Source organism: Rhipicephalus microplus, chromosome 4 (assembly GCF_043290135.1).
Source record: "Rhipicephalus microplus isolate Deutch F79 chromosome 4, USDA_Rmic, whole genome shotgun sequence".
NCBI classification, from domain to species: domain Eukaryota; kingdom Metazoa; phylum Arthropoda; class Arachnida; order Ixodida; family Ixodidae; genus Rhipicephalus; species Rhipicephalus microplus.
This window is the reverse complement of record NC_134703.1, coordinates 124,208,979-124,225,441: the sequence shown is the minus strand read 5'-3', so window position 1 is coordinate 124,225,441 and position 16,463 is coordinate 124,208,979. Positions and strand designations below refer to the sequence as shown.

Here is a 16,463-nt window from a genome sequence, read left to right as displayed (position 1 = left end):
GTTTATATATGTGTGTAGATTTGTACACACATATAGCGTTATTTCATAACGCCTCGCTAAATGATAAATAAAAAATAATAAAACATATTCACTTTCCATCCGCATGCTTCGCATAGCATCGAGTTCCAAGGTACGGGTATCTGCTGAATTATTAGAGAGTTTTAGTACTGCGGAATGGTGCTACGTACGCATCACGCAAGCACCTTGCGTTACGTGGCGTCCTTTGCCACTAATCGGCTTTTAGTACGCCGTAGTACCCGCGTGCGTAACGAGCGTGAAGAGTGTTGCGTCACCTGGTAGATCAAAATAGAAGTACGTGTAGTTGACAGCCAATGTGAGCCAATCCAAGTGTTATAGCCAGATTATGGCCATATTTTAAGCCACAGAGCCGGTCGGTGCTTGCCTTCGATGCCGCCATTTAGCGAAACGAAGTCTCGCGCTGTCGCGAACTTGTTCGAGAGCGGCGCGATCACCTCATACGTACGCACGCACGCATCTCATGCGTGCGTACGTCGCGGCTGCGTACGTAATGCAATACGTGCGCGTTGCGGTCTGCGCATGCGCACTACGCAGAACGTGGCATCCTTACGTACGCAACGCTGCCACGTACGCAGCGTACGCAGTACTAAAACTCTCTATTATATTTTTTTAACAGTGGAGCTGTTTAAAAGTCCGTTAGTCGCGAACAAAACATATCACAAGAAACTGCGTGCGCTCCCTTAGTTCTCTTCTTCGTGCTGCGTCTCGCTCCCAGAACACGTCCACCACTTTGGCATTGCACAACTGGGACGGGTGACAAAAACGAGTGAGGAGAAACAAAAGAAATGGAAGTGGGAAAGAGGGAGAAATGAACAGATAGAAATAAAAAATATAGAAGGAAATGCAAAGCATTAAATTAAGAGATGAAGAGAAAGAAAAAGAAATGAACAACAAACGATGCAGAGTATTGCCTAGCAAAGAGGGGCAAAGGAAAGGGAGGATGAGGAGTAGGGAGAGGAAGGAGTACGGTGAAGCATAGCACAGCCCCGTATAGGATGATATACGATTGGGTAGGCAAGTGATGTTGCGCAGACGAGTTGCGAAGGTGATGAGTAGTGATATGAGGAACGAAAAAAAATGAAGACTGTTTACAAACACGCGCCCTTGGTGACATCCGGTTTTTTTCCACAGATGTGCCTTAATAGCATCGGTGAGAAATAAGAGCTTTAGAGAATAGCCCGCTCATTTTCTACACTTTTCTTCCCTTATTTGGCAAAATATATTTCAATACATGTTCTTTTGAGTTACCTAAAAATTATAAGAGATGCCCTTGAACCTAACGTGTGTTACTTTATGCGAAAAACTAATGAGACGATTTCCTTTTCCATGAAAAAAAAAACACTCGAAAACGTGCTTTTAGTTCCGACGTTAGGAGCTAGTACGAGTGACCAGAAGTTTTCTGGGGTACAACGCTTGTGACCTTGAAACCGTCTATAGTACAGAAAGTGGTGGAAAAGTGAGGTGAGAGTGAGGAGCGGAAAGGAGGTGAGGAGTATTTGCGGCTGCGCTGCTTCACCAGTATCTGCATCACTAGGGCGTAGCTAACCCAACTTTTTCCGTTATTTTTGCACATTTACCAAGTATATGAGAACCAATGTGGAGTATTGCAGTATCGGCATTCAAAAGTTATGAGTCCTAAAGCTCCTATATCTGAAAGGTGCTTCTTTTTCGTGTGTTATGTTTATGTCATATTTTATAAGAATAACATGAAGGTATAAATAGTTATTCTCTAATAGCTAAGCGCAAAACTCATACTCTTGTGCCCTTGATATATCCTTCAGTTTGGTCCAAAGCTTGTCTGACAGGTGTTTTGCCATGTTCCAGATTTGAATGAGAAATAGAGAGAAATTAGACATTAGCTGAGCTACCGTTTCAACGCAGGAACCGTACCACATTTCATAAATATACAGAGTAAAAGGCATCAATTAAGTGCGTTACATAATTCAGCGTTATGACTTGCAGTTATGTTTTTTTTTAATTAAGAGTAAAAAAGTACCAGTATATTTTAACGTGTTCGATATTCTTGCTTGTGCGTGTGATAATATTTGAACATCAATTCCTCTTACTGCAGATTAGAGTGGGTTGGCAGTTCCCGGCAACGTATATAAGCACGCGCGAAGCAGCAATGACAGGGCTATATAGAGAATGCTGCGCTATGCCGAAAATATTCCGTTTCAGCCATACTCGTTTACAATCACCGTTTAAACGTCTTCCCTTTCGATTTGTCGTATACAGAGACGAAACATTTTGTTCCCATAGTTATACCTCACCCTGTGATGAAACTTATATAATGCGTCGCGCATAACCCATCGTTCCCTGTAACAAAAATTAGATGTGACCGCAATCCTTGATTCAGGTATTTGGTAGTGGTCCTCATACCACGCTGTTCGCGTTCTTTGGTGTATTCCTTGGGTTATGTTTATATTTTATTTCATTGCACTGCCGCAGACGTGGCCTCAGAGACCACGTCGAAAGAAGCGCGTGGTTTAGATCTGCTCCGGCAGGTGCCGCAACAATTCCAGCTACCGACTGGGAAACCGCCTGTTCTGTCAATGAGTTCATTCGAATGATTTTTCCTAACTATCCTCACAACCACTTGGCCCTTATCTTAATTGAACTTATCATCTTGTATCACATGTATGCCATAAGCCTCTCAAGCCGCAACTTTTGATTTCGCGCCAGATTTATTTTTAAGCACATTTCCTGTGTATTGCAAAAGCTGAAAGTAAGTGCTTGTAAGGAGAATTGGAGTCTTATTTGTTGCTCGTGCCGCTAGTGAATCCACACTGACCCATTTCCGGGGAAGTGGGTGACATGATTAGTAACGAGCACGCTATAGGAGTAAAGCAGAGCGCATAAGAACCATCATTTACCACTTGCTCGTCTAGAGGTTATCAGTTAGTTTAAGTAACTTGCGCGCCAAGTCAACTGCTCTGCTATAAAGTACGTACAAGCTTTTTGACGATGTCATCCCGTTTGAACAGTGAAAATAATTGTATTTTACCTTGTACTGACTCTTTCTTTCTCCACTCGAACAGGGGAGTGCGGGGTGCCGTCCATTGTGCCGCAAACCAAGGTCGTGGGAGGAAAGAGTGCAGCGTTCGGAGCTTGGCCATGGCAGGTATGCAAATTCTGGCTAGGAGGCAAAGCGAAAGAGGGAAGTAATTTTCTTAGCGAGAACAAATAAACATGGGTAACTCCATCAATGACTGCTTAGCCACAGCTTGGGCATTCAACATTATTGTAGGTTCTATGACCAACCCTCCTAATATTATTCGCAGCATTTTTTAACCAACGTGTGGCATAGACAATAAAAAATTGCCACAAGCATTTGAGACACAAACTCTCTAGCAACTTTTATCACACAACTTGAGTTGACAGCGACCTATATTATACTCATCAGATTTGATTCAAACTGACATTAGACGCACTACACCACGGAGCCTGCCTCTAAAGGGACATGAAGTTGCTTCAACGGTGGTCAACGTAGTATTGGGATAAGTTGAACCTATTTTACAGAGCCCTGGCAAAAGTTACTTTCAAAGCTTGGAAAGTACTCTGCAGGATACCGAATACGTAAAAAAGGGGATATCACATAAAATTTCTTTTCGATACTTTAGGAATATCGTTCATTTTCTATAGTGTATTCTCATTCACCTTCACATAGTGAACATGATCTCTCTAGATCTACCACAGTCTATACTGCCTGAGCTTCAGGTTGCGCAACTTGGTGATGCTGACTACCGAGAAGAGGCTCATTTAATTTAAAGAAAAGGAAGCTCTAAGTTGCCTCGGCACAGCACTGGCCTTGAGAAACTTGCTAAGATAGCGGATCAGAGGTGGTACGTGAAGCACTAAATTTAGACGCTATGCGGTCATTTGTCGATAACTTTCACGTATCTATCGAGCATGCAGGATAAGCTATACTCCTATCGTCCAACTATATCGCTTGAATACTTCAACTGGACCATTGTGATACTACATCGCGACATGGCATAAAATATCCGTAGTTCAACGTACGTACATACACTGGAGTGTTCATAACTGAATATTCTCGTGTTCCTTATATATATAGAGGTGGCATTCAGAAAAACATTTTATTTGATTTATTTAGAGATACTGCAGGCCCTCCTCAGGCCTATGCACGCAGGAGTGAAATACAAGAATACAATCAGACCGTGTTTAGTTATACACTGAATAGCTTGGCATAATTCAAATAATTTACCTTTGTTGTCCACATGAACTGAACAAGTAGTGCCAACCGGGCATCTATCTACCCAAGAGGTTATGGCTTTTTGTCACGATACCTTACAAGGATAAGAAAAAATTGGATGTATGCACTAGGGGACAAACAAGGCAAAATAACTACTAATATGGATAGGATAGTTAAAATAGCGGAGGAGTTCTACAGAGATCTGTACAGTAGCCGGGACAACCACGACCCTAATACTATGAGAACTAGCAGTAACCCAGATGACACCCCACCAGTAATGATAGAAGAAGTCAGAAAAGCTTTGGAGAGCATCCAAGGAGGCAAAGCTGCTGGTGAGGATCAGGTAACATCAGATCTGCTGAAAGATGGAGGACAGATTGAGTTAGAAAAACTAGCCACCCTATTTACGAGGTGTCTCCTGACGGGAAGAGTACCAGAGTCTTGGAAGAATGCTAACATCATCTTAATACATAAGAAAGGAGATGACAAGGACTTGAAGAATTACAGGCCGGTTAGCTTGCTCTCTGTAGTATACAAGCTATTTACAAAGGTAATTGCTAACAGAGTAAAGCAAACATTAGAATTCAATCAACCAAAGAAACAAGCAGGATTTCTAACAGGCTACTCAACAATTGACCACATACTGTCAATAAGGTAATAGAGAAATGCTCAGAATATACCCAACCACTACACATAGCCTTCATAGATTACGAGAAGGCGTTTGATTCAGTAGAAAGATCAGCCATCATGCAGACACTGCGGAATCAGGGTGTAGATGAAGTATATATAAACATTCTGGATGAAATCTACAGGGGATCAACTGCTACCATAGTGCTTCATAAAAAAAAGCAACAGAATACCAATCAAAAAGGGTGTAAGGCAGGGGGACACAATCTCCCCAATGCTATTTACCGCGTGCTTACAGGAGGTTTTCAGAAGCCTAGAATGGGAACAGTTAGGGATAAGAGTTAATGGAGAATACCTTAGTAACCTGCGCTTCGCCGATGACATTGCATTGCTGAGTAACTCAGGGGACGAATCGCAACTCATTATGACGGAGTTAGACTAGGAGAGCAGAAAGGTGGGTCTTAAAATAATCTTCAGAAAACGAAAGTAATGTACATCAACCTCGGAAAAGAGCAGCGCTTCGAGATAGGTAATAGTGCACTTCAAGTTGTAAAAGACTATGTCTACTTAGGGCAAGTAATAACCGCAGAGCCTAACCACGAGATTGAAGTAACCAGAAGAATAAGAATGGGGTGGAGCACATTCGGCAAGCACTCTCAAATTATGACAGGTAGATTGCCACTATCCCTCAAGAGGAAGGTATATAAGAGCTGTATCTTGCCGGTACTTAGCTACGGAGCAGAAACCTGGAGACTTACATAGAGGGTTCAGCTTAAATTGAGGACGACGCAGCGAGAAATGGCAAGAAAAATGGTAGGTGTAACCTTAAGAGACAAGAAGAGAGCAGAGTGGATCAGGGGACAAACGGGGCTAAAGGATATCATAGTTTAAATAAAGAAGAAGAAATGGACATGGGCCAGGCATGTAGCACGTAGACAGGATAACCGCTGGTCATTAAGGGTAACAAACTGGATTCTTAGAGAAGGGAAGCGGGTAAGGGGAGACAGAAGGTTAGGTGGGCAGATGAAGGATATGAAGAAGTTCGCGGGTATAAATTGGCAGCAGCAAGCACAGGACCGGGTTAACTGGCGGAACATGGGAGAGGCCTTTGTCCTGCAGTGGACGTAGTCAGGCTGATGATGATGATGATGATCTTCCAAGGATCAACAGCCAATGTTTAGGTACTTTTATTTAGCGCAACGAAGAGCCTACCAACCAGTGTCCAATTACAGTATGATAACGGAGAAATCGCCGGGACACATTTGTAGTCAAACTTTCTCGATCTGCAGGCTAATATGAATGTATACGCACGTGAAAGCACATACTACAAAAAAGTGAGCGCGACAGCGGTTCGTGTTCGAGCGCAGCTGTTTAGTGCACATGCGTGTACTCCCCACACATGAGCCACGGCTCGACATGTTTCACTGGCTGCTCATATTGTAGATCATTTTACCTGGTAAGCCGCACCGATTAGATTGGGAATGAATAGTGCTCTACGTTCTCTAATTTTGATGACTAATGATAACGCACATCACAGTATGAGACGACGTGACTACGTGTAGCAAAGTGATTGGATCCAGATTGAAAGCTTTCCCACTAAGCTGTGTGTCACGACATTTTCGTTTTATTTTTGAATGCGATTACAAATATAAAATTCTAAAGACTCACAATGCGAAATGGACGCTGGAATATGTTACTGTATTTCTCGGTATTTCAGTTCTACCTAAATTTAATCACAAGTCTGGCCAGTTTAACACCATACCGTGACGAAATTGAGCATGCGCATGCATAACTCGTTCAAACTTATTCCGTGCAGGCCTCAGTGAACAACGAGTTACTCAGTGCCTTTCTTTAAACGACTGCACACTTTGTTCGGCACATTACTTACCTACAGCTTTATTACAGTTCATCAATACGGATATTGGGACCAGACATCCCAAACAAAAGGAATATAGAAGGACGATACTGCATATACTTATAAGTCATGCACTTTTATAACTGAAACAGCGTGCCAAAATAATGTAGTAAAAAAAACGCTTTTGTCACGTATGTGACTGACGTTTAGTGAGCCGTAAGTGTTCAGAGCTCTCACATCAACGACGCATTGTTACAACGTTCCTCTGCTTCACGAGAGACAGAAGTTACAGAAATACATCGTTCTGAGTTGTTAATGTCATCGTATGCGTCTCAAGAACAACTGCTGTAAACAAGAAATGTCAGATAGCCGACCTGTCCCCTTTCTGTTGGCCCTAAATTAGACAAGTGTCGAAGTGAAACAAATGCAAGCTGATTGGCCTTTCATTATCGATTATAATTTCATCTGAATACTTGTGTCTGATTCAAGGAGTGCTAGAGACATTTTACACAGATTACGTTGCCACACTATGTACTACACCCGCGAGCCAAAGCATACGCACCACAAGAGCGCGTGTCGAAATCACCACCTGCGCCCTCTGGTGCGCCATCTACTGTCCAGAGCATTGCTCTGGCTCACGAATGGCTACTTCCGATCCCCTCCACTGCAGGTGGTACAGTGGCTAGAATTCTAGCCATTGTACAGGTGGCGAGCCACGAGACAGTGCAGCCGGTAATTTTGACGCACTATCTCGAGGTGCGCATGCTTTGACTCACCGGTGTTACCTCTAAACATACAAAAATATTCCCAAAATAGTGTAGTTGGTTTCTTTTGTAAGTTGACTTGCTGTAATAACCATGGAGTTTTGTTAGTCAGGATTGATTGATTGATTGATTGATTGATTGATTGATTGATTGATTGATTGGTATGTGGGGTTTAACGTCCCAAAACCACCATATGAATATGAGAGACGCCGTACTGGTGGGCTCCGGATATTTGGACCACCTGGGGTTCTTTAACGTGCACTATAGACCACCGCCGCGGGACTTGTTAGTCAGGCGGCTTCCTGAAAATTTAGTTTTAAGCTTTTTTTTTTTATTTACGGCAACTAAAGCTGCTCAGTCAGATTGCTATTTTATAAAAGAATTGTCCTTAATCGATCTTTTCTCGTCTCGTCGAATCACTCAATCAGCTAGCTGACAAAAAAGTAACATACCTCAACAACATTCATATCATCATTACAATGTCACAACCTTCTATTACCATACGCAATAAATGCGAAGTTGAGAGGCACGCAAATGTAAGTGGCGTTTCCCTAAGGGAAATCCTCCTCTGATATTTTAGGAATTCACCGATGTCGTAAATCATTGTGCAGTAAGCACCCCCTGCTTCCTTCCCTATTAAGGCGTTTATAATCAGATATCCCCCCACTCTTCTAGCCTCTCTTTTAACACCATCAAGAGAAAATCCTAGCGCGAATCGACACGCGTGTTCAGCGGAAGTTCCGTGAAAGCAAAGTACATTGCAGGTCATTATAGAGAACCCTTGTGCATTCAGAACACTTGCCGTTTGTTAGGGTGACGTAACTGTGGGTGTGTAATTAGACCTAATGTTAATTCATTATGACTAGCGCAGCTTCGCGTACCTTCGTATGCACTTGTTTCTTGCCAATACAACTGTCTCTCATGTTTTTGTGTGTGTGTTTTTCCTGTGTAATGCCATAAAAACAAATAACCACTGCCATCTAAACACTCTAAATGCCTCCTAAACACAGCACATATATTACTGCTTTATTTTTGCCCCAATTCTATTCAAGAAGGTCATTTCACTTAAATCAGTCAATTGTTTTAGATAAGCGCCGTAAACGTGCAGGGACTACTAACACGCTACTTAATTATCCGGGAAAAAAACCTAAGAGGTCCTTAAATGGCACTAGGTAATGCGTATAAACACGATGCTTGATGCTATAAAGTATACCAGAAGCAGCACATTCAGAATGCATTGCAGTTATTGGCGTACTATAGCACCGGAAAAAATTAAAGGCATACAAGGACATAGGCGTCATATTCGTGCTACTATGGCAAAACAAGTAGCATGAACGTTTCATAAAAGAAAATACAAAACAAAAATGAGCAGTCATATACAAAATAGGCGCAACTAACAATATCTATATCGGTGCAACTAACATGCATATATATTGCAAGAAGGACCCGAAACAATGAAACAAAAGATAACATCGCATGTAGCCATGCAAGCTGACTGCAATTACACTAAAAACAAAGCGGTTGGCCATAGCTAATTTTGTGGGTCCTGCCTCGCTACATGTACAGCTCTCTTTAAATGCACGCCTTATCTCTCTTTTGGCACCGCCGCGATGGTCTAGTGGCTAAGGTACTCGGCTGCTGACCCGCAGGTCGCGGGATCAAATCCCGGCTGCGGCGGCTGCTTTTCCGATGAAGGCGGAAATGATGTAGGCCTGTGTGCTCAGATGTGGGTGCACGTTAAAGAACCCCAGGTGGTCAAAATTTCCGGAGCCCTCCACTACGGCGTCTCTCATAATCATATGGTGGCTTTGGGACGTTAAACACCATATATTAATCAATTAGCTCTCTTTTGAAGTGATATGTCTTTTCTAGGCGTTACTCCCTCTCACGAAGCAGTTAACGCATGTATTCAAATCAAGTTAAATTTCAAGTATTCAATTAAGTTAAATTAAGTTTGGTGATACCAGTTAAGTTTGGTACCACCAAAACTAGAAAAGGGGCTAAGTTTTTTTTTTCTCATTATTATTGTTGAGTGCATTGTGCGACGTTCCCAGCTGACTGCACATCACACGCAGGAGCACTCGTTGCTTTGATTCTGGCCTTAGAAATGGGTGATGGACGCCAGTTGAAGAAGAAAACTAAATGCAGGTTTCCCGATAACGTATTTCACGATGACTGCAGGTGTCCGTACGGAGGACGTCTTTCTTCGGCTTTTCAAGCACCCATCGCTGTGGAGGCGCCATCCTGAACAAATACTGGATCGCCACGGCGGGCCATTGCGTGGATGAGTACAGTGACCTTTATGACCTTCTATAATGCGAACGTGTTCATGACATTGCGATAAACTGTGAGCATCTTCCAGCTTATTTTTGAAATGTGCTGAATACTGATGACACGTGGGAAGCGCACATCGGAAGAAGGACAAGACAGATGAACAGACAAATATTGCTTATTCTTTGTTGTCAATCCTGTTTGCATAAACACCCTCATATCCCCGTTATCGCGAGCCAATGAGCGCACCAGTGTGTCCCGTCCTAACTAATACCGTTTAGCTTAGTTAAGCATTCCAGGCGATTATGCAGCATTGCCCCATCTCAATAGGGCGGGTTCCACCAACAAGCGTCAATTAATAAAAAAACTCTAAAGGTGTGTTGTAACACCACTCAAAAGTAAACTGCGGCGTAATTTTTTTCAAGTGTATGTACTTCATACTCAAAACCATCATGGCCACTGTGCGAAATTATCAAAATAAGAGAGCGTCAGCAGCACACGGTGCACGACCCTATACGGTTGCTCGATCACGTGACCCCTTCGTCGCATGTGCAGCTTGCGACAGCGTACGCTCTTCTGGCGTGCGGCAGCGCATTGCAGTAGCGGTCAGGATCGTACAACGATAAAAATTAAACCGCAAGGGGCACTGCAGAGGCCACTTCACACTTTTCTCACGTACGCAGCGCAGCCATGTTTTCGTTTGTTTTTTGTTTTGTTTTTCTGAAGGGGGCGGGGCGAGACAGGTTTACAGAGTTGCGCGTAAACGATAGAATAAAAAAGTTCTCAAATGTCGGAGGGCGCGGAAGCAAAGCTCGACGTTTCGTTACTGCAGTGACGTCATCTCACGAAGCACCCCGCCAGCCACTGCACCCCGTCGAGAGACCAACGACCTCATGCACGAAGGGGTCTGGATTACATCCATTACTCGTTATCGCGGTAGCTCGCGTTTTTTTTTTTTTTTTACACTTTGTCGCGCTGCTTCCTTGGATGACACGAACGCGAAGGAACGAGCAGATTTGAATCGCCGCTCCAACCCGGCTTGCGTTCAAACGCCGCCGAAAGTAGCGCCACCGCACGTACGTCCCCGCTACCACCGGCAAAGTTTGAACGGGCCGGGCCCGAAACGAAACCAGTTTGTCTTCTTTCTGCTGCGGAATCAGTTCTCTGGACTGCCGCGAGATAGCGGCACCTTTCAAAGAGCGGCTCTGATTTGCAAGATGAGACCCGCAGCCGAGAGACGCGCGTAATATAAAACGCGTTAGTGCTAAGGTAGGAGAGAAAGTAATGATAAAAAGCGATAACTCATTTATCTCTGCAAGTAGCATTGGTGTGTGCGCGAAGGCATCGCGGGTACGTCGAGTTTGTGGAAGTCGTTTTCTCCGAACACTCCTGATGCAATGCGACGAAGCTCCTGAAAAGGCGGGGCTTGCATCTCGCGATTGGTGGGCAGGCACCGAAACGTGCGCACGCAAACGCACGCAAACAAATGAAAGATTCAAAGGAAAACAAAAACAAGGTATAATCTTAGTCTCACACACAATACTATATTAGGTACTTATTTGGACCGGTTGGTAGATGCTGAACGAAGCGACAAACAGATCTAAACACGTGACAGTGAAAGACACGATACAGTGCTTCGTCTCTTTCACTGTCCCATGTTTAGCGCTTTTTTTTTTTTGGGGGGGGGGGGGAGGGAGGGAGCGGGTTCGTTGCTCACGCACTAGTTTTCTTGTTTTTTATGTTTTATTGTTATTTTTTTAGTTTGGCTACACACATTATATTTAGGGTTTAAGGTCCCAAAACCACAATATGAATATGAGAGACGCCGTAGTGGAGGGCTCCGGAAATTTCGACCACCCGGGATTCCTTAGCGTCCACCCCAATCTGAGCCCATGGGTCTAAAAAAAAAAAAAACAACTGCTAACTTTATTACGCAGTATATTTATAAGCGCTAGCTGCAAATGAGAGCATATGTTGAGTGAGAATTTTGGCACTGTTTAACAAGCACCAGTGCAGTAGTTTTTAAACAAAAAAGTGAAGAAACATGGTACTGATACAAGTTATTTCGGCGTGTATTACGAAATAATTGCTGTGATCGACTACAAGGATAAGACACGGCAGCAAGTTGGGCAAGTAGGCCGTTCAGTGCCGCGCTTTTCAAATGCTTAGGTATTGTTATTCCGACTCAGTGGTAAAACTGTTCGTTCGCTCGTTCCTTTATAAATAAAAAGAAATCGCCATACGAAACCATCTCGATGAAGTGAAGTTATTTCTTTATTGACAGGGCTCGTTCTCGAACCCACACCCCCGCCCTCTTATTCGCATAGCTCTACACCCTCTTTCTTGCCTTCTCTCTACGGTATTTCCTCGAAAAGGGAATGAGACTTAAGATTTCTCTTTTGTAACGTATTACTCAGCTTGGGGTGTGACACCTCGTCAGAGCTTGTTGATATCACGACCTACTGTACTCCTGACCTGCCCAGCTGGGGGCAACCCATGGTTGGAAATGCACGGGTTGCCGCCGGTCAGAGAAGAGTTGCATCACGCATTGAGTAAATGTGACGGCTATCTTGAATCATTTTATTTCATGTGACTTTGAGAATCTTCTTTTGCATGTTAGTTGGCATTTCAGTCCATTATTTTTCAAATCGCAAATCAGGTACAAACACATGTATCAGCGTGCAAAACGAGAAAGAATGGCGACGTAGACAGGTTGTAAAAAGCGCTGGCCACCCAATGTTTACTTAACTCATAATACCAGCTATATGTGTATACGATGGTGCACTTGTTGCCGTTGGATTAGACTCAGCTTGCTTGCATTTACTGCATGGGCAAGAAAGGGCAAGGACTTTGACACTTGACAGTGTCCGCGGCATCCGGCGCGCATAGAAAACAACCCAATACAGATAATAGTGCGCATAAATACCTTCGTCTCAAATGAAAAATGTAGACGCAGGTACATGAATAATCAATTAAAGACACTCTGCAGTTGTTTCGAAACGAAACAGCACTTAAAATAACTTATTCAACGCTAATTCTTCACACATTGGTGTGTTTCAAAACCTAGTTGCATAACCACATGTAGTGACATGGTTTCCATATGTGCACTAATGTCATCTTTCCTTTTTTTTTTTTGTTTGTTAATAAGCAGTTGGGAGTATAGCGCGTCGTCGCTTACTTTTTTGAGGTTGTCGGTTTATTATTTTTTTGCGCTAATATGCGTTTCAGTCTGTCATGCCCCACCAACCAGCCCAGCAACTCACTCTTTTAGAGACACGTAGTCCTTTACAACACAGAAATCAACTTAGTCCATTTTTCATGAACCTCGGTCACTGGAAACTCATGAATAGTCACATCAGGAGTCTTCCCTTGCCTTGATTCGCAGAAAAGCACGCAGCACACCACCATCGTGATGGTTAATTTGCACCAAGAAACCTTGCTTCGTTGGTGTACAAACTGCACCGACCTGCACGCTTCTGTCGCAGCTCGGCACGAGCTGCGACAGGTAGCGAAAGATCGTCATTATACTTTTAAGTTTATTCAAAAAGAGGTTTTTATTCATTTTAATTGTCCAGAGTGTATGCACGCATAAACATTGCTGCTTTTCTCCCAGCGTCACGCGAGTAGACTAAAAAAAAAAAAAAGCGCGGCGACACATGTTTTGGCCGCCAGCAACCGGTGCGGTGCGGATGAGGTAAGTTGCAGCGCCACAGGGCGCATAGCGGCAGGTACCAATACCAGAAAGGGCGTGCTGGCGCTTCGCTCGCTGGGCAGGTCAGTAAAATACAGAAGGTCGTGGTTGATATATACTAGGTTTTTCAACGTATAAAAATAGTTTTTCAAATCTTACCCTTCATAACACTCTAAAACACAGTAAAACCTGAGAAGGTTCACATACACAAGTCAGAAATACTGCAGTGCACCAAATATATCTGGATCTATATAATCGCTTTTATATTTGTCAGTTTTAAATGTTCATTCTAACGCTATCAAAGATAGGACAAAACATTATCCACTACAGTGCTTTTCTACACTCCTTCTTTCCGAGAACTATTAGTGAAATGGAATGCACTGTCTTCAAATATTTTTCCTGAACGTGGCATTCCCGACCTTGAAAACTACATGCATCTTTTTGTGTAATCAACACTTTTGATATTTCAATGCTAGATTACCTCATCTTATTATTTCAACTGTGTAGCCTTACTTTTTTGTGCTTGAAACTGCTTCTAGAAGTTTGTTCGCTTTTTTTTTCTAGATATGTATAACTAAGCATCCTATTTATTATGACTTGTTTTTCAGTAGCTTTGTGTATTCTAACTTGCTGTATAACTTGTTCGCTTTTTTCGCTATGCTCTCTTTTTGTGCCCCTCCTGCTTGGTCTACGGACGGCAGTATGTAATAGATAAAAATAAAAATAATACTGGTAACGCTGCAGTATTGGCAAACATATATATAAATAAAAGATATAGGAGCATATCGTTTGTCATGATCTAAGAACATCTGAATTATGTTTTCAAACATATAGGGAGACATGCAAACACATTCATCTATGTTTTTGGTGTACTGCATTTTGTGCAACGTTAGTTCTATACTATACCGATAGAGTTTCGGCCGTTTAAAGGTTTTATGTGGACTACCGCGGCGGTGCAGTTGTTACTATAGTTGTATACGGTGCTCGGCTGCTATCAGAAAGGTCAGAGAGGCGAGGTGTTATAGAGGCCAGTGGACTGTACGATTTTCAGAGGACGTCAATGAAATCCTGGTGGTGAAAATTATCCAGAGCCATCCACTATGGCATTCCTAATAATGCTATCACGGTTGTAATACCCCTGAAGTTGTGATTGTAAACATTATATGGGAGGAAAACAAAGAATAGAAAGCTGAGAGGCTGGCCTCAATAGCGTCCAGTTTTTTTTTCCACCCTACACTGGGAAAGTGTACAGATATAGCAAAGTGGCCGTGAGAGAGAGGGGGGGGTGAAAGTGGAGGGAGGGTGGGTGGAATCAGCTTATTAGTGTGACACGGCAGCATATAGTCGAAGTCGTCCGCGAAAGCTGGTCGTCATGTTATCTGTCGCAATCTTTATCACAAAGTGACACTTAGCCAACGGAACACCGTTTGAGGCACGCCGTGATAGTTTCAATCCTCCTATGAAAACAGCAATGTGATTGTCATACTGCAGATAAGCGCTTTCCGTGAAAACCGCGAACTAACAATGCGCTACGTGGCAGTAGAAAACTGAAAGGCCAGTGAATAAGAATACGACCCTTTTCCCGCCCAGAACTGCAGTTGACGGTACATGGCACTCTGCTAGGTGGCACGGACAGGCAGTTTGGTACGCACTCGCATGACCCGCAAACTTTTATGGTCGACTGTACATACGTTTTGGCATTCCAAATGCAGGAAATGACTTTAATGTACGCGGCACGCAACAGCAGAAGTGCCACTCCCCGATCAGGTTGTATAGTCTTAAGGCAATATGTGTTTTGGCTGGTTTAAGAAGCATGGTACCTTTTGCATAGAAATTTCTGGGTACCTGCCACCTCCACTCTCGTCTCTTCGGCCTCCAAGAACAACAGCACATATGTCGCCCTAACACAAGTGTACCTGGTACGAAAACAGTCTTCGTAGTTTGCGTTTCAATCCTGCGGACTCAAAATCACCTCGGCCAATTCCACTACTACGAAATACCCTAGGAGAAGCAGGAATTATACTCAGGGACAACTTTTTGTGGCAATGAAGGGAAGGCTACGAAACCAAATTGGGCGTGTGCCACCGTTAAATAATATGGCCCCGCAAATACGTTTGTTTTCGGCGCGAAAATCATAAAAAAAAAACGGCATTACTTTTTTCTTATAGGATCCTGTTTATAAAGAGACCTGACCCGCAGGGCGCGGGTTCAAATCCCGGCTGTGGCGGCTGCATTTCCGATGGAGGCGGAAATGTTGTAGGCCCATGTACTCAGATTTGGGTGCACGTTAAAGAACCCCAGGTGGTCGAAATTTCCGGAGCCCTCCACTACGGCGTCTCTCATAAACATATAGTGGTTTTGGGACGTTAAACCCCACATATCAATCAATGTTTATAAAGAGACGCTGAACGAACCAGGGAGAGATAATTATTTGTTTTGCTTTATAAAGTGTAAATTTGCGTTTTGAACGCCTGAAAACGTCACACTTCTTAGGTTCACCTCATAGTCAAAAGGGGAGCTTCACCTTGAGAGCGTTGTTGCGCTTTCTGCGGGCAAGTGGTCTTAGAGACAGACAGTAAACAGCGTCGTGGATCGTCTGATGACCTTCTCTCTCTTTTTTTTTACAACGTCTCTTTTCTCTCATCCTTTATCCCCCTTACCCCCTTCCCCAGTACAGGGTAGCCAGCCGGTCTGAGAACTGGCTAACCTCCCTGTCCTTCCTCATTTATTCCTCCTCCTCCTTCTCACCTTTAGGGGCGCACGTTGCCCTGCAGCTAGCCCGACTACTCGCCAAAGAAGTTTGTGTAGAATTTCACTCACAAATGGCTGCGTAATCAGACGTAGCAAGTTCTATGCTGTGGTATTATTCGCGTACGGCCGTCATTCGAAAAGCGAGTCTATACCCAGACTACTTCGCGCAGAAGTACAGGAGCAGTAGCTCCACTCCCGTAGCTTTCCCTTCATTGCCACAGAAAGTTGTCCCTGATTATAGTCTCAATTGCA

The 16,463-nt window shown here is 43.4% G+C and overlaps 1 protein-coding gene across 1 annotated transcript in view; it reads left to right on the top strand.

Moving 5' to 3' along the window:
- The window catches only part of LOC119172344 (uncharacterized), a 119,845-nt gene that overhangs the window by 82,291 nt on the left and 21,091 nt on the right, over positions 1–16,463 (top strand). The window contains exons 4-5 of the mRNA XM_075893621.1: positions 3,078–3,160; positions 9,680–9,786. Of these exons, the coding sequence (XP_075749736.1) occupies positions 3,078–3,160; positions 9,680–9,786 (190 nt within the window). The remainder of the gene's footprint in view (positions 1–3,077; positions 3,161–9,679; positions 9,787–16,463) is intronic.